The 24,148-nt window shown below is 33.8% G+C and overlaps 1 protein-coding gene, 1 long non-coding RNA gene, 1 other non-coding gene and 2 pseudogenes across 6 annotated transcripts; 2 read left to right on the forward strand and 3 right to left on the reverse strand.

Moving 5' to 3' along the window:
* LOC140960437 (myosin-2-like) overlaps positions 1-5,770 on the reverse strand; it is a 14,808-nt pseudogene extending 9,038 nt beyond the window's left edge.
* Positions 5,771-7,802: 2,032 nt separating this feature from the next.
* Positions 7,803-8,838, forward strand: LOC140959524 (uncharacterized). Its single transcript, XR_012172006.1, has 2 exons — positions 7,803-8,517; positions 8,612-8,838. It is a non-coding gene; the product is annotated as an uncharacterized lncRNA (long non-coding RNA).
* On the reverse strand, positions 8,350-13,825 carry LOC140959523 (ADP-ribosylation factor GTPase-activating protein AGD5-like). Of its 4 annotated transcripts, none has more exons than XM_073417397.1 (11): positions 13,599-13,825; positions 12,405-12,463; positions 12,153-12,243; positions 11,445-11,499; positions 11,261-11,351; positions 10,934-11,168; positions 10,267-10,444; positions 9,933-10,111; positions 9,509-9,700; positions 9,320-9,378; positions 8,350-8,836 (listed from the first exon to the last, which is right to left on the reverse strand). In XM_073417397.1, the coding sequence occupies exons 1-11, from the start codon at positions 13,647-13,649 to the stop codon at positions 8,683-8,685; spliced, it is 1,344 nt and encodes a 447-aa protein (XP_073273498.1). In that variant the 5' UTR covers positions 13,650-13,825; the 3' UTR covers positions 8,350-8,682. The 4 variants fall into 4 exon arrangements, with proteins under 4 accessions (XP_073273498.1, XP_073273497.1, XP_073273496.1 ...); XM_073417396.1 differs by having other exon boundaries at positions 9,488-9,700; XM_073417395.1 differs by having other exon boundaries at positions 9,464-9,700.
* A 1,759-nt stretch (positions 13,826-15,584) lies between these two features.
* On the reverse strand, positions 15,585-19,235 carry LOC140958766 (receptor-like protein kinase THESEUS 1; annotated as a pseudogene).
* A 1,386-nt stretch (positions 19,236-20,621) lies between these two features.
* Positions 20,622-20,693, forward strand: TRNAQ-CUG (transfer RNA glutamine (anticodon CUG)). The gene has a single exon. It is a non-coding gene; the product is annotated as a tRNA-Gln (tRNA).
* Positions 20,694-24,148: the final 3,455 nt, after the last annotated feature.

Here is a 24,148-nt window from a genome sequence, read left to right on the forward strand (position 1 = left end):
ATATGAGCTGCTGCAATGATGGTGTGAAGACATGATTGAAATCAAGTCTTCAAGTGGGAGAATTGTTAGGTTTGATTATTTAATAGAGTGGGGCCCACGTATTAAATAAAATAATATAAACCTTCATCCCACATCGGAGAATTTTAAAAAACTGAAAGAAGGAATTAGTTATAAATAGAGCTCAATTCCTTCAGTTATTGTATCCCAAAATCAAAAGCTTTTTAGCTTTGATAAAAAGAGAGTGCATAGAAAAAAAGAGTGTATTTTTTTCTTGAGTGCGGGAATTCTCTTGTGTGAGTTAGAGAAATTATTTTCTCGGTATACTCGGGTTGGGAGTGTGAGAAATATTGAGTGTATTGGTGTATACACTTGTTGTAATATTTCTTCCGGTTATAAAAGTTGCAGTGCTCCGTGGACGTAGCCTATATTGGGTGAACCACGTAAATCTTTGTGTTCTTGTTGGTTATTTTATTCCGCATTTTTGGGTACTATTATTATCGTGGTCGGCATCGCTTCGGGGGTGTAATTCCCCAACAAAAACATGATAGACTCCTAAGCATACAATACATGGAGAAAAGAAATACCTTCTCAAAGAGATCTAAACGGTCTTGGTTGTCTTCAAAATCAACTTTTGTCCAGTCAATTCCATCAACCTCGTACTCCTGGAATCTTTATGTCATTGTTATGCATAACATTTAGAGTACCAGAAAAATATTTCAGGAATCTTCTAAAAAGATTCGACTGAAAATCTATGAGCTACTGAAAGTCCAAGGAGTGCAATCTTGCGCACGAAATAGCACATCGACATGCACAGATGGGGCAGAACTCTTGAAAATTTTAAGACATGACAATGCTATTCCATGTCCACGCGTACATTAATAAAGGAAGAAACAAAATGTCCACACCTACATTAAAAAAAAAAACTTAAAGCAAGTCTGCGACATTAAAATTAAAATTAGATAATGATTCATGTTCGCCTAAAAGTCAAAAGAGTGAATGCAAGAACGAAATTTTTCACCAATCAAGCCTCAAATTCATGTGAAGAATTTGAAAATTATTAAAAACTTCTCTACAATTTTTAACTGTTGGCACACCCTCAGGGATTAAACTATTATGCATGCTAACCATGTCCAAAGCCGTCATTTCCCAAGTTTTTCTAAACTCAAAATGTCATGTCAAAACAGTGTAGGAATCTGAAACTGGACAAAAAATATTTGAGTCTCAGTAAATTCTTGATTGTGCATGATAAGTCATATAGGATAAAATTGCAAGCACAGTAATCTGCCTCAGATTTATTGTTTCACCAGATAGGAAGCCCAGCCTTTTAGCAGATTATCATAACCAATGATAACTGCAGTGATATGGTTCAATTTCTTGCAAATGGACATGTTAAAGGGGCGTGGTATGAACCAACCATGCCATGCCTTATTTCGCACTCATAGTAACATATATGTTGCTTACCTCTTGCACAAGTTTGAAAAGATGCCGAGTAAAATGTTGCTGGAGCCTCTCATGAGCATAATTTATGCAAAACTGTTCAAAGCTATTTTTCTGGAGCAAAAATGCAAAATAAAAGAAGAATGAACAGGAGTGAAATATGGGTATATGATAATATCAGAAACAACAAAAACTTAACCAATTTTTACTTCGAATGATTCAAACCCGTGAACATCTAGAATGCTTATGGATTTCACAGAGTGCTGTTTGCTCACTGCAAGAGCTGAATTGATCTCTTCTACAAGCCAATCGAACAAGCTCGCATACATGAACTTTGCCAGTGCATCTCTAGTATCTCTTGCCTAAATTAAAAATAAAACATAGATTCTATTGAAGTTAAAAAGGATTGGTAGTTGAGTTTAGTTAAGAATACATAATCTTTCTCAAAGAACGCATTGCATGTGCCAGAGGAATGGCAAGAAATATTGGTGCAACTCTGTATGGTTGTGAGACCAAGAAACAGCTAATCTGTGAAGAACAAACATGAAATTTTTTTTTAATAAACCTTTTGTAGTGTCAGCCTCTCGGTGACTTCTTCATTTCCATCTTGTATTCTACAGGATGATAAAGCATGTATTAGGTCCTGTGCACTGCAGCCTATCAAGCTAGCGGCGTTGGTAACAGCTGCATCAGATAAAGGAAACTAACTATGATTTGGTAAATGAAAGCACCTATACATTAGCATGGATATCAAAAATTTCAGGCACCTGTGTTCAACCTTACCTTAAAAAAAACTACGAGACAAAGAAAACAAAGAAATGTAAGATAATTACAGGTGCATTAAGATCGTGTAGAACTAATTTACTAGGGCGCAGAAACATGTCTAGGTTGCTTCTGAACAGATATGTTCTCAGTCATACTCAACAAAAGTTATCTGATCTCATCGGTTACTTCTCTCATATCAACAAGCTGCTGTGAGGCTGATGCTGCTGCCGATCATCTACACCATCTGACTCAACAGACTAGACGTTCATGCTTGATGATTTTTCTAACAGAAGTTCATCTGATGTAAAAAGTTTTTCTCCTCTTATGCAAATAAAAAATATTCTCTTTCAAAGCGAACCATATAGAACAAACACAAGCAATGAGGAGGCAAAAGAAACAAAAGTGAAGTCAGATATTTAACTCACCTTCATCAGCAACAACCTCGATGTGGTTTTCAATGTCAACAACATTAAATGATATATTTCCCAGCCACAATACTGCAGAAATCATCTCAAAGGCATGTTCCTGATCTTCTTTGCTAATTCCAACCATATTTAAAGCTCCCTAATAAAAAAGAACGCCATACGAACTCAGTGCTAAACTAATATCTCCAAAAACAATGTTGAGCGAGTAACTCACTTTGTGGAAATCTATTTTCCATATTAAAGGAATGCAAACCAGCAGTAAGACACCCCCCCCCCCCCCCAACAGGTTATAATCCTTTTTGATGCTACAGGTTAAACCTTTGTGTGGGAGTTTAAACACTACAGTGGTATTCAATCCAATACATATTATGATACATTACCATAACAATCTGAAACTTCAGCGAATCATCAACATCATGGATCTCAAAGCAATCACTTTGATTGAGATAGTTGTAGCCACAAGCCTTTTTTAACTTCAACCTACCTGAAAAGAAACCCATTGACACATGCTAAGCAAAAGAACGAAGGTACTTCTGCATTCCCTATAACGTGAAGACATTTATCTCTCCAGATTGCTATTTTCACATGTGAAATAACATAAAATAGTGGTTACCAGAAAGTTACGACTGGCATAAGCACCTAGAAAAATTGCACGGTGACGTGATTTGCAAAAGAAAAGGAAGAATGGCAACCTATCAAGCGGAAAATGCTGAAAACAAACCTCGGAGGCCAGATGGAGCACCAGCGCAAAGCTGGTAGAAGATGTGGTATGATCTTTCTCCCTTGTCCAGCTGAACCACTCTTGACTGCTCCAATGAGATTTGTTTCAGAAAGTTCATGGAATAGAGACACAACTCAAAGAATCGACTATAATTTTCAAACAGAGACACTGACCTTATCGATTAGGACTGCACCATTGGTTCATGAATTGATGTTTTTGACATACACAAGGTATTGAAATCAAATCAGTGAACCACAACACAAACAGAAGTCGACAAACAATATTCCTAATTTTTCAAAGTTCAACTTGACCAATAAAGCATACTGACATGTTTGCAATTTAGCACCACACATTTTCCCAGCGGCAGTGAAGTGAATTTCAATTAACTTTCCCTACACCAAGTGTGAATTGCTTTATGCCAGTAATGTCTAAAATTATATAAAGATGCCTCTCAAATTACAGCAGAAGGGACAACTCACAAATCGGCTGGAGTTATCATTTATGGATGTTTTAGCATTACCAAAGGCCTCCAGTATGTAGCTTGTCTGTAAGACTTTAGACTCTATTCCACCACAACCTCCATCAAGCGCAGCCAAGTATTTCATGGCAAACTTGGCTGTTTCTGTTTTTCCAGCTCCACTCTCCCCGCTAAAATTTTACAACCATCAACAAAATGAAATATTGAAGCAGTGTATAATCAGGTAACAAAAAAAAGCATCAAAACGGAAGCTGGTTACAGAAACTAATGAATGGAGATATAAAAACTTCAACCAACCTGATGATGATGGATTGGTTTTTTTCATCTGCAAAACTCAAAAAAATGAAAAGAAGAATTGCGTAAATACGAGCCTTGTTGACATATTAACTCTATGGAGCACTTGAACAAAACATTTTCAGGTAATTTATAGCACCTGCCATCATTTCATTGTATGCTGCATCAGCTCTAGCATAAATATGAGGGCTGTCCAAAAGCTTCTGCCTATATGCCGTGACTACGTCAGTCCCATATAGTTGAACATTTTTGAATGGATTGACAGCAAGTAAAACTAGTCCTGCTTTACTCTATGTAACACAGAAAAACGAATCCGATCAAGAGTGCTCATATTATTACTTTTTTTCTTGTTGGGGATGAGTATGTTATACAGATGCTTACATATATCATGTCTTGGCAAAATCTGTTATGAAGATTATGAAGAACTGAAGGCTCATTCAAGTAAATAAGTTGTATAATCTCATTTACGCCCTCAAGAATGTCTGGATTCGCAGGTAAGAGCTCTCTCATAGGAAGAGTCACAACCTGTAGTTTATACCATTCGAGTATGTTGATATAAAGAAATCCAAGAACAAAAATTTTTTAAAAAAAAACTATACTTATTCATCTTCAACGTGATTACTTTATGATAGATAGTGAAACATATAACTAACACTTCTATCGGGTAGCACAACAGAAGCTCTCTCCCCTGAAGTTGAAATTATTTTCCCTAATTCCCAAAGTCCATTATGTAGCCGACACCAAACACGAAGTTTCTGAAAAGAAAATGAGAAAGTGATGCTAAAAATACGCATGATTCAACGGTCAATGAATCTAAATATCATGTAGATCATAAGAATTTCAACTTAATCAAATGTTTAAATGTGCAGATCTAAATGGTGTAAATTGTATTAATAGCCAGATGATGAAGCAGAGATGTAGGCAACGATTGAATTTCCATCTTGCAGAAAAGGTCTAATCTCAGAAAATTGATTAATGTACAGTACAAAAAGATGTCCCAAAATTTCACAAAATAGTAACAAGAACAGTACGCAAATAATAACCCCAAAACAGCAGAGATAATATTTTTTTCTACAAACTTCAACTGTACATTTTGTGGCTTAAATGAAGAAGCTTGAACAGGCTATGAAACGTTCTTTGTCTAATTCCGCTCTATCCATCCAAAACCCGTGTATCATCACAAACATTATTCACATGTTCATGAAATACCAAATAAAGAACTGCTGGCCCAAGAACCTCATTAAAAATAATCGTGACTGCATTTTTAGAAATTTTAACATAAATATCACTTAATTCAAACAAGAAACCAATAAAGATCAACCGAATTGACTACCTTTTTCATGAAATGTTTTAGGCTATCGTTCCCCGCAAAGTCCCTGAACCCCAAGAGAGATCCATGGGACGAATCCACGAGCTTGGCGGTGTCCTTCTCCTCCAATCGTGACTTTTGTTCTTCCTTCTCAGCTGAAACCATGATATAGGGCGATTCTCTGACCTTTTTAGCCATAAAACTTTTCGGCTCATTCCTTATCAAGCCTTTCAAATCTTCCTTCTTCACATTGCAATCTGATGGACTCGAATGTGGTTCAGCTTCCCCACCTTCGATGACGGTTGGCAGCGGTCGCTTGGCGGAAGGAAGCCTTGCCCGAGAGGCNATTATTAAATTTTCACTAATTTTAATTTTCATATTATATTGAAGAAAACAATTCAAGGGTATTATGGTCAATATACAATCTTATCATGATCACTATTCAAAAATTATTAATTATCACACCATTTGAGGAGTGATATTTAATCACACAATTAATATGAATAGTGTGGGTTTTTAATTATAATCAAGGGCCTGTAGATTAATAAAAAACGAACCAAACGCAAGATAAAAGAATGATTATTAAATAATCATTCCATTATCATGGCTACCAAACATAGCCTAAGAGTATTATTTTTTATTGTGAATATCGGTAGGATTGACCTGTCTCACAGATAAAGATTCGTGAGACCGTCTCACAAGAGACCCACTCCTTTAATTTTGGTGTTCAAGTAAGTAATATTGGGGTTTTGGTATAAAAAGAAATGCACCATTTCTTTCTTTTTTCCCCCTTTAACCCTTTATTCGACAATCGTTTTCAATATTTCATATGAATGACAAGATTTTGTATCACTATGTCCTTGTCTTATCCATTATTTCATTTTGATTCTAAAATAATCGTTGTTAAAATTTGTTATGTTATTTATAGGAAAATTATAACGTATCATATCGTATCGAAATTATATATCGTATATTATATCGATAATTACGGTATAAATAAATTTTATACCAATATACGACATATTACTGTAAAAATTAAATCTCGACTAAGCAAATTAAAAAATGAAATATTTTAAAATTTTCAAAAAGATGTTTGGAGGAATTAATTTTTTTTTTATTACAATATCGGGATGGAGTTAGGGTCGATCCGGTTTATTCCACTCTACCGTTAAGAGCAGTTCAGCACAGGAAACATACAACTATTATTAATCCACTAATTATATATGTCATATGGACTAAGATCATTACCCTTAAATATACTATCTATTTAACCGATCGTACTTTCGTAAAAGAGAAAAAATATACTATCTATCATGGGTGTATAATCTAGGAAAGTAAATAAAATTAAAATCGAGGGAGACAAGAAAAATCCAGATTATCCTTTTCCTGGCAAACAGACAATGCTTGGAATCTAACCATAAACTGGAACCGAAATGGAATCGAATATCTTCTATTTTGAATAGTCAGCTGCAGGCCCTCTTGCTGNCCCTCTTGCTGACATGCATGTCTCTAATTACCTTAAAATATTTAGATCACCAATGATTATATATATATCTTTTTTTCTTATTGTTTGGTTTTTTCAAAAAATAAATAAATGAAATAAAGTATAAAAATATATATCAGTTAATATAAAAGTAAACAGAAAAAAGAAGGTATTCTCACAGGGACCTTTTGGTTATCTAATATTATTTCCAAAAAAAGGAAAAAATAGAGAAAAAATGGGTTGTTTTTAAATTCTCATAATCAGAATTTTATTTTGAAATTCGAATTTGAATTTGTCCCATGAATTTTACTTGTTTGTGTCTCGTTTTTCCCGATCTTTAATTAAACTTGATAAAGTAAGAGGTCTTCTTATATTTATTTATGAAATCTAGCGTAGATTTTAAAAATGACTTTTTGCTTCTAACAAGAAAGGTAGCAAACTGGCAACAAAATATGACTATTTCATTTGTTAAGATTAAAAAATTCAAATATCTGAACCGACCTATGAATTTTTTTTTATAAAATATATTATTTTTCACTATTGATATGAACTACGTCGATACATTTCACATAACACATGTGACAAGTCTAAATATATGCATCATTATTCAAAACGGAAATATGGGCTGTCATGTTATGTTCCTGTTGCCGCAATTCGAGTGTTCTCCTGTGTTGGACTGTGATTGATTGATTCAAATTAAACCCACCAAAATAAACATGGGATATCAAGTTCACATTGCGATTTATATGTAGGTAATCATTGTAATTAATTCAACAACAATAAACAGTCAATAAATACACGTTATTATCAATATTTACGGGACAAAATAAAAATTACGTCACTCGTCATTTTTCATGCCGTCATTTTTCATGCCGTTAGAACCCGTAACTATTACTTTTCAGTACATACTAGGTAAACTTTTGGTGCTACCTAGGCAAACCATATTGGACAAATCTTGTGTGACAGACTCGCACGAAAAAATATTAGTAAGGGAATCAAACTCTGACCATTAGTTAAACACCTACCTACTATACTAACTCACATCCTCTTGATTATTTAATTGTAGACATCCAATTTGAGATTTCTTACCATAAAATGAAATGGAAACCAAACTATATGACTAGCCGTCCATGTCTTCCATCACAATCAGTAGTTTATCTGAATAAAATAGAATATTCAATTCAAAAAATAAATAAAATAGAATCTTCTGATTCAACCCCTAAAGGCAAATAATAGAAACATTCAATGAGCGACATTGTACACGCAATGTTTGTGTCTATATTAGTGGATGTGTATAGTTATTGAAGTATCCTGATGATTTAGAAAATAAAAGACATCAAAAGATAAATACATCAATATATATAATACATCATCCAACTACCATATAGCTGGTTATACAACAGGAAACACTCTGACTCTATACTGATCTTTCAAAAATAAAAACAACAAAGTGCAATATATCGGAACCAAACCATATGACTTGTTCGACATGAATACGATCGTCGCAAAATAATACAAACTCGCTACAAATATAATTTGGTTTATTCCCTTGTGGGTCTAAATGAATCAAACAAACAGGTGACCAGAGAGATGCCAAGAAAGAATGTTTGAAGCTAAGCATATTCATTACTGGCATACAGCTACAAATGAAATGCTCAAACTGCTCCCTACAATATTTTACAATCTCCAAACAGATGAGAACATTAATGCCCAGCACCTCGTTCTTTGTTCGTGTAGTATGTTACGACGGAATCAAATTAACAAGGCCGTTCAAGGTTTTGAGAAGTACCCTTGTGTCAAAGAAGAAAAATCATAATCTTTTCCTGATTGTGGAGAAGAGGAGGGGATAGAAGATGCCGGCTGTCTGCTTGGGCCGGAGGGTATATTGCCATTGTTTGAAACGTTAGGACCCGTGGAATATGTGCTGTGATAATAAAAAATTAGAATCTTGATAGCATTGCCAATAATAACACCTGCTATGAGGTCTACCATCAACAAACTCGTAAATTCTTAGCAAATTGCAAACCAATATAATTCCATTTTGCGGCACCTCAGGATACTGCGGACGCAAGAAAAATCTTCAAATTTCATGATTACAGACAAACATTGTGTGTATTTATATTTATCAAATTCCTAAAAGAACATGTTCGTTGTTTTTATTTCTGGTACAAATATGGATGTGACAAATGTCAAATGTTGGAGTAAATTTCTGTGTTAGGTTGCTGTTTCTTGATTAAAGATATAATGAGATGACAAAGCATATCTAACGCCAATCAAAATAATCAGGCAACTTATATCAAATAAAATGAGACGAAAAAGTGCCTGGAGTTTCTCCATTAGCACTTAGATCCACATCCCAAGAAGTTCAGGATAATGCCAACTACGTCAAACACTTGCACATGCGTACCTAGACATGGACAGAGTAAAAGAGTTCCCAACCGGATGAGTTGCTCCCATGTTCCCAATCTGTCCAATGAGAAAAATACTAGAAACTAAGAACAAATATCTTTTTGATTTTCAATTAACAGAATTATATAAAGCCTGATTCCACCTGCATGTATTTCTCTAAATCAACCTTTCCAGTCGCTGGCATCACCATTCCAGGGAACTGGTAGCCAACGTTTGGCCAACTTTGATTAGACGAGTTGGTGCCATTTGGCCTTTGTAGTGCATTGCCAGGAACATTTGGCATCCCACCCGAACTATTCACTGTGGCAGCCATTAGAAGAGACTGTTGTTGAGCTAGCAAGGAGAGTTGATGAGCAGAAAATGGTGAAACCATATTAGACTGCATATGAAAAAATGGTATTGATTTGGATCCTGAATCATGGGAGAAGCAGCAATTGAAGTACAGTCACAATGAAAACCTAAAAAATCTGGAAGCCGTGGGATTCGTGATAAAAAAATATATTGTCTATTTACTCTGGTTAAAAGAAAAACAGATAATTTTTTGAGTGGCGATTAGGGTGAGAGGGTTAGGGGATTATATTCTGCAAGCACTTCTTTAACTGATAACATACCTTATCAAATAGAGACATAATATCACATTTGGCATCTTTTTCAGGTGTTGCTGGCATGGAAGTAGATGTGATTGAAGACGAATCTCTAAAAATATCTCCAATCTCAGAAGTGGATTGGGTCTTAGTATCAACGAGTTTTGCTGGGCCAATATTCTCTTTCAATGATGATGCATCAGCAGCTGCAATTTCCAAAGGTGACGTTGAGTATTGAGACTACATGGATATACATCAAACTAACAACCTAAAATAATTATCAAATCTAATGTTTTGTATCTCAAAAAACCAATATCTCAGCCATGAAGAAAATGAAAATGAGATTCATTTAAACATATACATTGAAACCCTGCCCAAGCATCGTCATCACCGGATGCTACAGCAGCATTTTCACTAGAGCCGTCCATAGAAAGCATATCGAAAAGATCAGTAGCGTAATCAACTTTAGGAGCTGTGACTGCCTCAGGAGAAGGCTCTGTTCTAAGAATAGCTTGTTCAGTCACTGGAACCGGAGCCACCTATATGCCATCAGGAAAGTAAGAGCCCACGGTCAGAATTTTCATCCATCCAAGAAGTATACCGTGTAACATAAACTAGCTTCATTTTGAAAAATACTGTCTACTGTTCCCTTACTGGAACCAACATTGCCTTCAGCACAATGCAGAAATAAAATATTGTCGTCAGTTATTTCAATTTTCAACTAAGCATGGCAACAATGGTATCTAGAGCACCATTATTAGTTTTGCATAAGCTCGTGGCACAATGCACTGCCCTAAGCCCAAGCTTGACTTCTTTCCTTTATAACCTTTCTCCACATGTTCCATTTTGAAAGCAGAACGAAAGAAGCCAAGCTGGCCAACAATAATATTTCATGATAATTGGGGAAAGATTATGATTGCGTGAATAAGATACTTATCGCCACTGTATCAAATGGATTCCAAAAAGAAGTGGTGAAACTATCATGGAGACATGGAAATCAAGCACAATGCATAAGCAACTGAACATACTTGTTCTGGCCCTTTCGGAGGCACAGGAACACTGATCCCAGTGGCAGAAATATTTCCCTTCGCAGTCGTCGCCGGAACATTTTTCCTGCCATCAAATGAGTTTCCAAAGTTGCTGACATGTCCATGACTACTTCTATCACCAGGTTTTCGCAACTGAACAGATGCTTTTTCTTCTGTTTTTCTAGAAGGTGACTTTGGTTTTCCTTCCTTGCATACCCATCTCTTCTCTTCATACCTTAGTTTGAGCATTAAAAAAAAATTGAATTTTGCATAGGCATATCACAGTACAAATCATGACTCAAGTCCTTGAATATGCAAAGCACATACTTAGCACGGATGAAATTCTCGATCCCAACTCTATCATAATTTGGGGGTAGTTCCGCCTCCCAGTAGCTGTTAGCCTTCTCATTTCCCATGGCTATATTTATAACAATAAATATAAATATCGATTAGTAAAGGAAATTATCAAATTAAAATTAACCAAGAACGTCCAAACTCAGGAAACTCTTACACTGAATAAATTGAACCTGTTCAGGAAGCCATGTGTCAAGTGTAGCAGATCTTACCTACAAAGATTAAATTCACAATTAACTATTATGCCACCATATAAAAGAGATAATCCTGCCAAGAATGTATAAACAAAAGGATTATGAATCTGACTCTTTCGCAGTTGTTAAATAAGGAAGTAAGTTACAACATAAAAACCTTGCCAAAACTCAAACGACAACAGTTACAAAATGAACTCCCAACTTTGGAATCTGAGATAAGAATAAGTAATAAAGGTTAAAAATTCTTATTCCATCAATAAATAAGCATCCATTTGATTCAGTCACCCAACGCAAGTCCCTACTATCAAATTTCGTAGTCAGACACAAAAAGAATCCTGGAAGGGTCATATTCTAATGTTAGAAAATTCTTCCCACCTTGTATTTTTTAAATTTCAGTAACAAAAGACCTGCATGATTAATAGTGCAATTGCACCATAAGAACCAAACAAAAAAGTCTACTCACACATCCAAACATTATTAAAACCCATACAGACTAAAAACTCAACATTCCAGGTGAACAAAAAAAAAGATGGATGCCCCTAAAAGTAGAACATGCGTATTATTGTACAAGACCTCATACCTCTTAATAGTTGTATGAGTAAAATTAACCTTCCTTATTCACCCAGGAATCATATTTAAGGGAAAAATATAACTATGAATCAAGATGTCACCTTTGAGATGTGAACTCCAAGGCTTCTGTGGATCCCAGAACATTGCATACATATAAAAATACCCAAGTTCACACTAGCCCATCGAGGACCTCTACATGTGAAAAGAAAAGCAAACAAAAAGATAACATCTAATAACAATTAAAAATTAAACACAGAAATCAGAAGCCATAAAAGATGCATGATGCCAAATCAGTCTCATATTTCTCCTAATCCTGCACATCATAAACTCGATCAAATGTTAGAAATACGTACTTGCTTTTGCAATCCGCACACTCCTTGTTCTCTGGCAACTTCAGAAGTCCTTCCAAAACCTGCAAACACAGAAACATTATTATAAATCAAATTTGGGAAACATACAGCAGAGCAACCGAACAAAGTATCAATCAAATCGCTTAATAAAAAGAACACGTTATTGAAACTCAATCAGAGAAGTCAAAAACCAAATGCATGGAATTAGCGAAACAAGAAGCAGTAAGCACATCCACCAGTTTGCTGACTCATCAAATGACACTCATAACTCTGGTTTCTTCCAATTTCAATCAATGTAATCACATATTTAACAACTTTCATCATTAGAGATAATCGCAGAAACAAGACAAAACCACCAAAAATTTCAATCCAGCATCTTTGCTCCTTGATAGCAGATGGAGTTACCATCATCAGTAATTACCAATTACGACTCAGAATTCTTCCATAAGATTAGCGATTAAGCATATACAATCACTTCAGTGATTACAAAAAAGCACCGGTATTAACAAAATATGCAGCATATTAAGAGTCAGTTTGGATAGAGAAGCTATAATTTAAAAAAAAAAAACATTTAAATAATTCCAACATTTGTAATGAGCCAATTTGGATACATGAACTGTAATTTTAAAAAAAAAAATTATTTAAGTCCTGCATTTTTAAGTGTTTTTATTAAAAATAAGAAACAATTTTGGTGTTTGGATAAATGTTTGAAAAGTACTTTAACATTTATTTTTAAATATAATAAAAAGTAAAAGATTCTAGCTTCTAAAAAACATTTTTTAAGTACTTTTTAAAAATTACTTTTGCAACCGAACAATATAATTTTTGAGAAAAGTGATTTATTTAAAATATATAAATAAACGTTTTTAATCCATGGGCTTCTCCAACCAAACTCTGGCTCTAAGTTAAAAAGCCCCTTACAATCTTCAATATATCCAAACCAAATCCAGATCTCCTCTCTTTTGTAAACAAACCAAAGCAAAAATCACAATTTATCTGACAAGCCAAATCTCCGACTATCAATCAAACACAAAACAATCGCATCACGAGCCTAAAGACTCCAATTCTATCAATTTAACATAATAAACACAAGTATCAACCATCCGAACAAGATATAAATCGATGATAATCGAAAATCAACAATCATGGAAAAATTAAGATAGAGAAAAAAATCCAATCCAATAAAAAAACGAAGACCTTTCTGTGCTTGGCATTGAGCTCTTTGGAAACACCGGCCTTCTCATTCATGGTGCACGCAGATAATATTCTCCAAATCCGTGCAGGGGAGAGAATAATATGAGAGTTCGACGGCCGAGATCGTTTCCCCTCCCCTCTTCCTCCCACTGAGAACCGTCCCCGATTGGATGACCTGCGCCTTGATTGAACGTTAAGGAAGAATGATACTGAAATAGAAATCGTAGCTGGCGTCGTTTTGATATAATAACTATTATTTTAATATATATATATATATATGTGTGTGTGTGTGTGTGTGTGTGTGTGTGTGTGATTTTTTATTTTAATTATCATTTAAATTAATATTTATTATTTAATATTTTAACGATAGACTTTCTAAAAATTAATGGATACTCTTTCAAGTTTTGATTATTCACCTTCCCAAAAATCAACATTATCAAATTTGAGTTCGAGTAAATAAAATAAAAAGCTTGTGTTAGGAATGTTTGGCATCTCATATTGATATCGCGTCTTTGCCATTCGAGACTATAGTATGTTTTAAAGATTGAATTGTTCGTCCACTAAAACGGTACGTGAGTTGGGTTCAGACCGTCATGAGACAGTTCGATCTATGTCCAGGTATAAACGTTAGAGCATTGAGAGGACATTTTCTTAGTACAAAAGGACAAAGAAGAACATACCTCTGGTGTACCAGTTATCATGTCCAAATTAAACGTTGGGTAGCCAAGTGCAAAGCAAATTACGGTTGAACACATCTAAATAGTGAGTTCAACCAAATATTATTTTCAGGAAGATGTCGTTAATAAAAAATATATAATTATATTCAAATATATTTTTATATCTGAATGTAATCCTCGAGTTTGAGATGAGCCCAATAGATTTTTTTAGGAAAAATTGAGTAAAACCATTTTCCTCTTATATTATGAAATATTTAATCAGCAAATGAGTATAATTTTATTTATAAAAAAAGAGAAATAATGTCGCTTCTATTAAAAATTGTGATATAATATTTGGTGCAATAATGAAGATTATCCGGTGGCGATGGTCATTTATAGGTGTAGCCTTTCTCTACTTGACACGGGTCCCCAACCCACCATTATTAAAAAAAAAACCAGTTAATTAATTGCTGTGTGAAGAGGATGCCATTCAATTATTCATTTTACATAATCGGATATCTTTGTTTTTTCGGAAAATTGACCAACAGTCTCCAGCCGTCGATTTTTTGTGTGTTCAGTCTCTGGGTACTTTTTTAGTACCACATTTCCACATGAAGTATACCACATTTCCACATGAAGTGTACCACATTTTGTATGACATAGTAGTACAATTTTGTGGGTAGGGAGTGAACCCAAAAAAATATTTTGATTGGAGATTTTTCACCAACTTTCCCTTGTTTTTTTGTATTAAAATTAATTTTTAAGAAAAAAGAATTTAATCTTCGAGAGACCACCTCACTTATTGAACTACTATTATGAATTGGACACATTGAATCTGGAATATTCGAAACTTGAGGTTTTGATTTCATATAAAACCAGTGAATATTCAAAACTTGAGATCTTTGTGTCAGATAAAATATAGCTATATATGATATAATCGTTTTTAAAATAACTAGCACATGTCCATTATCCATAATTTTCTCATATAGTATGATCTAAACATAACAGATCCATCAGATTGAACAGTCATTTATCTCTGATTTAAACAACATCTATTGATGTTAAGATTGAGGCTTGAACATTGATCAGATTGAACTGTCCTTTATCTTTGATTTAAACAACATCAATTACTGTTAAATTTGGGACTTAAACCTAACTCAACCCCAAAAGCTAGCTCAAGGGAGATGATTGTCCAAGTACATATATACAACTCCAAAATATTTTATCCAACCGATATGGGACAACTAACACACCCACTCACGTCTATGAATGAACATTTGGAGCGTGAAGTTTACAAATGACCCAACTATAAACAGAACGAGTGGCTCAACTATGGACAGTTCACATAACGTTGAAACATGAGCTCTGATACAATATTAAGATTGAGACTTGTACCTCACTCAACCCCAAAAGTTAGTTCAAGAGAGAGGATTCTCCAAAACCATATATATAACTCTCGGTATTTTATCCAACGATGTGGGACAACTAACAATTACTAACCATACAAAATTCAATCTTACAAAATACATTTTTGTTTTACCTTCCATGCATACCTATTTTAATCTCCACGAAATACGACTCGTGTTGATTAAAGGTATCATTTTGTCGGCTCGGACTATACTGGTCTTCTACTTCTGCTGCACCCCACCTCCTTCATATACTTGCAGAACTTTTGGTTCGACTTCTCGACAGATTATCCAATTTCCCACATGATTCTGTGAGTTGACAACAATGTACAATGACGAAATAAAGTAACACTGGAGTCCAACGGTAGAATAATTTACAGCAATACTGTGAAATAGGATTATATGACATGAGATACAACATCACAACATGATTCTGAAACATCTAGGCTGGAGCAAGGAAACGCATCTGAAAAGCTTATCAAGCAAATCACGAGGCGATTTTTAACCAACCTTGGACATCATCATGCTTTCTCCTTTCTGTTTACTATAAAATACTAGGCATTATAGGTAAGAGATCGTTTCATGTACTGTGGACTTTCTGAGCAGAAGCTTGGCTCGATCAGCGCCTCTTATTTCGGTTTCCACATCCACAACAGCAACAGATGATTTCTTATCTGTTACAGAAGATTAAGATACATCAACAAGAAAACGTCTAAAAAGTCCAAATTATAGTAGAATGGTTACATTGCAAAAATAATGAAATCCTTGATACATTGCAATTATAGAATTGTGATGACCAAACCTTTTTCTTTACGGGGAGAAAAGCAGCCGAATGCTTGATCAAATGGAGTCGCTTGGTTAGAGAACTTCACTGCTTCCTTCACAAATTCATCGTCCACCACTGCAAAACAAATGAGTCATAGCATAGAAGAGATGAGGGGCTTCTCAAACCTATCCTGTTAGTTTCCCGTACGCCCTAAATATTTTACCTTTGAAGGATATTTATGGGTAGCATGTAGAAATATTTCACTTAAGCTATGATGATACGAGTACGAGTATTATGTCAAATAAAATTCGGATACGATGTTACAAAAATTTTTGAAATTATAAGACAACTAGAATACAGCAATTATTAAAATATATATAAATATTATACATATATTTATATAAATTTAGTATAAAAATTGAAAATTGTAGAGATATTTATATCAATATACACACACACACACACAAAAACTTCATCCAAGAGAATATTAGTTGTTTTCACATCACGGTGAATGATGCTTTGAGCTGCTCCTGTATGGAGGTAATGAATCCCTCTAGCTGCACCTATACATATCTCGATCGATATGCTGCTTCCAGGAAAGAGGTGGAAGATCGGTTCCATACAGATGGCTTCGTAGAGGCCCATTTGCCATGTATTCATACACAAGAATCGTCTCTGACCTTTCGTCACAATAGCCAATCAAAGACACCAAGTGGCGGTGACGAAGTTTGGATAACATTTCGATCTCAGTGCGGAATTCAGCAAGGCTTTGCTCGGATCTAGGATTTTCTCGTTTGATGGCAAGTTTAGTTCCATCTTCCAGTTTTTCTTTGTACACCCTACCAAAGCCACCAACACCAAGAAGCAAGTTTTCATCAAATTTGTTCGTGGCTTCCATTATTTCTTGAAACATGAAGATTTGAGCAAGATTGGAAGAAGCTAATTATATGCAGCTAGCGGTACCACTCTTTCGAGAAGTCGTGGACATTTTTGACAGAGTCAAAGAGTTCCCATATAACGGTAGTCTGAGCCATGAATTTCCTTCATTGGAAGACTTTGGTCGACGAGTCACGAAGTAGAAGAAACACAATCCTATTAATGCCAATGCAGCCACAGAACCAATTATAATGCTCATCTTGTTCCTTTTGGGAGGTGACACGAGGAGAGTCTCAGCTGATAGAAGTCCATTCAAGCTTCTGGCCTCATTGCTAATCTTCATGATTTCTAAACCATTCATTATGGCATTTAAGTCATCAACACTCGTATCTGGACCGATACTAACAGTCAATGTATCTGAATCAGCTGGAATTTTATACACAAAATCTCTGTAATAAGGCACGTCCAAGTTTCCGGCTTGGTTTGATAGGTCCAGACTCTCAAGAGCAATATCAGTATTGATAAAGAGATTGAATATGAGACTATTCATGGATTTGCTCACAATATCACAGAAATGAACTCGTATAAGATATGAGAAACTCGGATCAGCTAAAAAGACCCAAGTAATGTGATATTGAAGTTCATATTGGCTACATCCGTGTCTCCCATTGTTTCAGCAGTAGCATAAACATAGTTCGGTGCTATTTCTAGTGAAACGGAAGCACCGTATTTTATGTTCGAAGGGTCGACAGAAACATTCGCCGCAGAGCTATTCACATGAAGGTACTTCTCATCATTCTCTCAAGTTCTTCCCAGGGTGTCATTCTGAGCTGTGATCAGAGGGCCACCCATATTTTGGCGATAAACAGTTTCGAGAGCAAGTCCAGAAGTCCCGTCAGAATGACCAGAGGGCGATACTGCATATGCCTGTTCCGGAATCAGGTTATCCGGGACGGATACAATTTCAATGGCATTAACGAACGCAACGGAACCATTCACGGGAACAAAAGTGATCGACAAGCTATCTGCGGTGACATTGATTGCATATTTTGAAGAGGTAAGAACCATTGTAGCTGTTAAAAGTTACGTCGCTCAAGAGCACAAAATCGTCTGTCATCGCAGTGATCGCCGCAGAAGTCAAATCGTTGCCCGGGATTGGATAAAAATATAGACGAACCCAATGCCGACCTTCTTGTTTGATACCAAACTTGTATGATGCTACTCTCGTAAAGACTCTAGCAGACTGATAGATAGGGAACGGCGCAGCGGAATTCGAGGTGGCAACAACAGAATTCTCTTGGCTCTTCAGGGAGACCGAATCATAACCCGAATCAGGACTATAGTTCTTACCAAGAAATGCCACATTTTGCGAAGATCCACAAGCAAGCAAGTAATTATCAGTGGGAGTAAATGCAGCATTAGATTTGTACAAATCAACAAGCCCCATCACAAATACAGCTACAAATATAAGAACCCACTTCACTAAATTCATAGCCAATGACATCTTTAGCAACAAATGTCCAATTTAAGCAGCTTCCTAGGAAAAACAAAGATTTTTATTTTGTACCACTCCAATCCCTATGAACCAATAACATACGACAAGAAAGTAAACCGCATCCCAAGAAAAATGCCAAGAATCATAACCTCAAAATTCCCATATCTATATGCAAAGCAACTCAACAAGAAAGCCAACCACTACAACTCAAGGTGCAGTTTTGGCACAATAAAAGAAAAAGGGTATGAGAGAATTTGAAGTTTGATATCATAAAAGAGACGAAAAATCAAAGCTTTTTTCAAGATCATTTACCTTACTCGGTACACAGCTTAAATACCTGTAATAATGTGACGCGGAGTGAACTGTTTTTGCACCATAATAAAATCTCAAAAACACCATCAAGTTCAAGTAGTAGCATTGGTTTTTAGTATTAAAAAGAAAAGTCCCTTTACAAGCTGTTGATTAGGCTGTCATAATTCAAGAAACTCAACCCCACATTGCAATTTCAAACAACCGTGTACTTTTCCTTTTTCTTTTGACTATTTTCAAGAAATAACGAGCCGGGGAAAAATTAGAAAACCGAAGAATACAGCTCCTTTGGAAATGTCAAAAATTTTAAAAAATTTATTCGAATTTATTTCAATAAAGATTTGGGTTTGAGTTCGACTCAAATATTTGAATATGTTATCGAGCTTTTTGACATATTATTCGAAAGTAAATACTCAAAAAGTTCAAAATATACTGATTTAATATATTTTATATTATATTAATAAAAATTGAAATTCGCGAGTGACTCACGAACCATCGTACAATATAATTCAAGTTCGAGTTTGGTAGAATTCGAATAATAATCAAATATTTTTCGAGTCGAATTAAAAACTTGCGAACCAACTCCGTTTGTTTGTCTCCATAGTTAAGAAGATTTTTTTTTTACATGGTATTGATAGGAAGTTGATACAATTCTATAAATTTTTGTGCCCACCCATAATTATACTTTAACAAACAAAATGCAAATTTTTTCTTTATTAATGATTTCATTCCATTAAATATATAATTGCAAATTGATCAATAAATTTACGTGTTAAATAATTTTGAAGCCACTACATAAGTAGTTTATGCTTGATTTAATTTTTATAAAATTTAAAGTATTATACGTAACTAATAGTAAATATTATTTATTATAAATAATAACTAATTTAATTATATATAAAATAATTGACATATTTAAAATTATTATTTGAACATGGGCATTTGATTTGACCTGCATTCGATTTTGGCTCCCAATCTCAGAAGTTGATGCCATTTTTTCAAAAGAAAGTTATCATAAATTTTTTTCAAACTTCAGATTTTCGATTTTTGTGTTAGGTAAGATATAAATTGATTCAGAGTAAGTTTTTTATGATATATTTTCACGGATATTCTCAAAAATATTTATTCGTGAGATGACCAAAATAGAATATCTTCTCACAAAATTGACCGCTGAGACTGTCTTACATTAATTTTTTGTCTTTGATTTATTTTTCTTCACACACCATGAGTTCATGTTTGCCCCTCTGTTGATCCTTTTTAATCTCTTCGGAAATATATGACTAATTTGAATTCAACAAAATAAATTGAAGATCCAATTATTCGAATTAGACAATGAAATCCTAAGTTATCTCAAAGGCCAGATTTAATGCAAAATTATTGCAATCTAATGTGATAGATTTAGACTATTTTTGTTTTATTTAAAGATGCTTATTTTAATGATAGTTTATTAATGTTTGTTTTAAAAATTACTATATATTATATATTATATATATATGTGTATTGCACAGATTACAAATCGGTCCCATGGTCTAGTGGTGAGGACATTGGACTCTGAATCCAGTAACCCGAGTTCAAATCTCGGTGGGACCTTATTCATTTTTTCTATATTTTTTTTTTGTGAGTGGTATATGATTAATTTATTATTCAAAATTACGAAAAGTTACCCATTAACCACGCGAGTTTTGAGAAATTATTATCACTCTGAAATGTGGAAATGGAACTAGGGCTANAAATATTTTACTAAGAAAACATGTAGAAAGCTAACATATTATATTTTACAATATGTTTATATTATTAATTCAAATAATTATGCCAAAACCGAATTAACCGACCGAAATAATCGAACCGTTTTGGTAGAAAACCGAACCGAACCGAAGGTAAATGGTTCGGATATCGGATTATATATTTCTAAAACCGAAAAAACCGAAATAAAAAACTGAAAACCGAACCGACCGATGAACACCTATATATTGAACTCCTCACGTAAAAATCTTTTTTTTTAAAAAAAAAAAAACATCACTTCATCTAATAATGAAAATATGTATAAATTTCTTAGCAAAAAAAAAATCGTACAAAACTTAAAATACATTGTTAAAAATAGAAGATGCGACAAATCGTATACGGTACAACAATATTTTATTTATAAACTACAATTCAGTAAATTAAGAATTTTCAAGCCAATCTATATATCATCCACATAAGTTCGATTTGAACTCAATACCATATAAGTTTTGGAACCTCACAATTTATCGACTTGTCACTGAGCAAAGAGATCTTTTAGTCCATATAACAACTATATTGAATGTGTGGTTTCTAGTTATTTCCAGTTCTAAATGTGATACATGATGTAGAGCCCGTAAAGTCTTTGGGAAGCAATTGATCATTTTATGGTTTTTCTAGGTAAATCGATGTAAGTCTTTGATGACTCATTGTCCGAAATTTGGGACGAAGTATCGGATTCTAGATCCAATTGTGACAAATTCGCTCTCTCGACTAAAAAAAACTCAGATTTAATTATTATATATGGTGTGTTTATTTTGTTATTATTATTTATTATATATTAATTTTTTTTAGAAAAAAAACACAAAGCAGGCAAAATTAAACATCAACAAAATGCGTGTGTAATAAAATGAGTGGAAGTGGAAAGGATAGATAATCAACCGAAAGACCCAATCAACCATTGCAAACATTTGTATCCAGACACGAACCTGTGGCTACATTAATGTTACAAATTTAAATAGTCCAAGTGCAATGAACTAATTATGAAAATATCCAAATTCCACGTGTGCCTTTTTTTTTGTCTGTTGAAAAATAAACGAATTCGAATTTGACCTAAATTGGATTTATTCCATGCTACAAGAAAATATCCTAGGTGGTGTCAGTCAAATGATGTAGTATGAACAACATCTGATTTTTCTTTCATACAATTGAATCCACGTAGATTGAAATTAACTTATCCACGTATATTGATTTATCATTTTTATATTATGTTTTATCTCTGTTTTATCCTATGTATCCAAAGAATATCCTATATTTACGTAAATGCCCTCGAACAGCCTGTGGAAGCAGAAAGAGCTGACGCTTCCACTCTGAGGTCTGCTCTCTACTCTATTTAAAATTTCTCTAGATTACTTTTTAAATACAATAAAATTTTATAAAATTGGATTATGTTGAAAAATAATATTTTAATATTGAATATTTGAATGTTGAATGTTGAAACTTATGTAAAATTAGGTGTTGAATATTGAAATTTGTGTGTGATGATGAAGTTAATTATATAATTTATTTTTGGATTATTTGTAAAAAATTTCTATAAATAGATATCTCATTTGTGAAGAAAATCACAATTGAGTTGAGAGACAAATATTATAAAGTGTGTAGTGTGATAATTTTGAGAGTTTGAGATTTTTACTTTTTACCGTAAATTTTTACTTTTTCACAACACGTTATCAGCACGAAGCTCTAAGAGTCCTCCATATATTTCCAAGCTCCAAAACAGAAGAAAAAGGTAACAAAAGTAATAATATTTATTTTACTGTTTATTTATTTATTGTGTATATACTTAATATATAATATAATGTTATAATAAAATAAATTTTTCAAAAAACTTTTTATAAATCCTGGGAGGATGTTAAGACGACATCCCACACTCCCGGTAAGGGATACGACAAGTATAAAAGTCTATAAGGTTTTTAAACAAAATATCTTATGACACCTCGTTATAATATTGTGATATGATATGCATAATTAGTTAAAACATTACTAATATTTATACACCATATTATTACCATAAAATTATACAAATACATATATTTATTTTCTTGTGCACCAACGGTCATAAACGGTAACAAAACGGCTAGTTTTTGCCCTATAAATATGATCTCACAAACACATTCAATCACTCCAACTTTCTCTTCTTCTCTAAAATTATTCTTCATCAAATTTTTGAAGAAAAAAGAAGATGAAATTCACAAAGTTATTTTTAATTACTTTGGTTATCATACTCACGAGTCTTTTATTTATCGGAGAATATCCTCCTGTGTTTTCTTTATTTTTACGAATGCTTGTACTTGTTGTTTATCCAATACTTTGTATTGTAATATTCATTAACTAATAAAATGCATCATAATTCTTTTTAGTATCACCATGGCTAACTTGGCAAAGCTCGAATTCATTGCACTCGACATTACGGGGAAAAATTATATGCCATGGACTCTCGATGTAGAAATGCATCTTGAGTCATTGGGTCTAAGCGAGACTATTAAAGAAAATGGTATATCTTCATCACAAGAAAAGGCAAAAGCTATAATATTTTTGAGACGACATCTTGATGAATGTTTGAAATGTGAATATCTCATCGAAAAAGATCACATAGCTCTGTGGAAATGATTAAAAGAAAGATTTGAACATATAAGGGAAGTTATACATCCGACCGCCCGTGATGAATAGAATATGTTGAGCTTGAGAAGAATAAATATATTGATGTTCGTCACATTCAATCAAGTAAAAACTCATCAGATATCTTCACAAAGGCACTTCCTACGACAATATTCAGAAAGCACATATATAATATTGGGATGCGCAATCTACGAAATCTGTGAAGAATTGTTCGTGTCAACATGAGAGGAAGTTTACGTGACTGCACTCTTTTTCACTTACTATGGTTTTTATCCCAATGGATTTTTTCTAGTAAGGTTTTTAACGAAAAAGTATAAAAACATGTAATGTAGACAATCATTATGATCATTATCACAAGGGAGAGTGTTGAAAATTAATATTTTAATATTGAATATTTGAATATTGAATCGTGAATATTTGAATGTTGAAAATTAAGTAAAATTAGGTGTTGAATATTGAAATTTGTGTGTGATGAGGAAGGTAGTGATGTAATTTATTTTTGGATTATTTGTAAAAATTTTCTATAAATAGATATCTCATTTGTGAAGAAAATCACAATTGAGTTGAGAGAAAAATATTATAAAGTGTGTAGTGTGATAATTTTGATAGTTTGAGATTTTTACTTTTTATCATAAATTTTTAATTTT

Source organism: Primulina huaijiensis, chromosome 15 (assembly GCF_012295235.1).
Source record: "Primulina huaijiensis isolate GDHJ02 chromosome 15, ASM1229523v2, whole genome shotgun sequence".
Lineage (NCBI taxonomy): Eukaryota > Viridiplantae > Streptophyta > Magnoliopsida > Lamiales > Gesneriaceae > Primulina > Primulina huaijiensis.

Bases quoted from the DNA above. Each gene is read 5' to 3' on its own strand.
- LOC140959523 (XM_073417395.1), bottom strand. From the start codon at position 13,649: ATGAATGAGAAGGCCGGTGTTTCCAAAGAGCTCAATGCCAAGCACAGA. The intron at 11,500-12,152 runs GTGACATCTTGA...TAATCTTTGTAG, and splicing joins TTGGAGTTCACATCTCAAAG to GTAAGATCTGCTACACTTGA. The intron at 8,837-9,319 runs GTACGCATGTGC...TTATTATCACAG, and splicing joins TTTACTCTGTCCATGTCTAG to CACATATTCCACGGGTCCTA.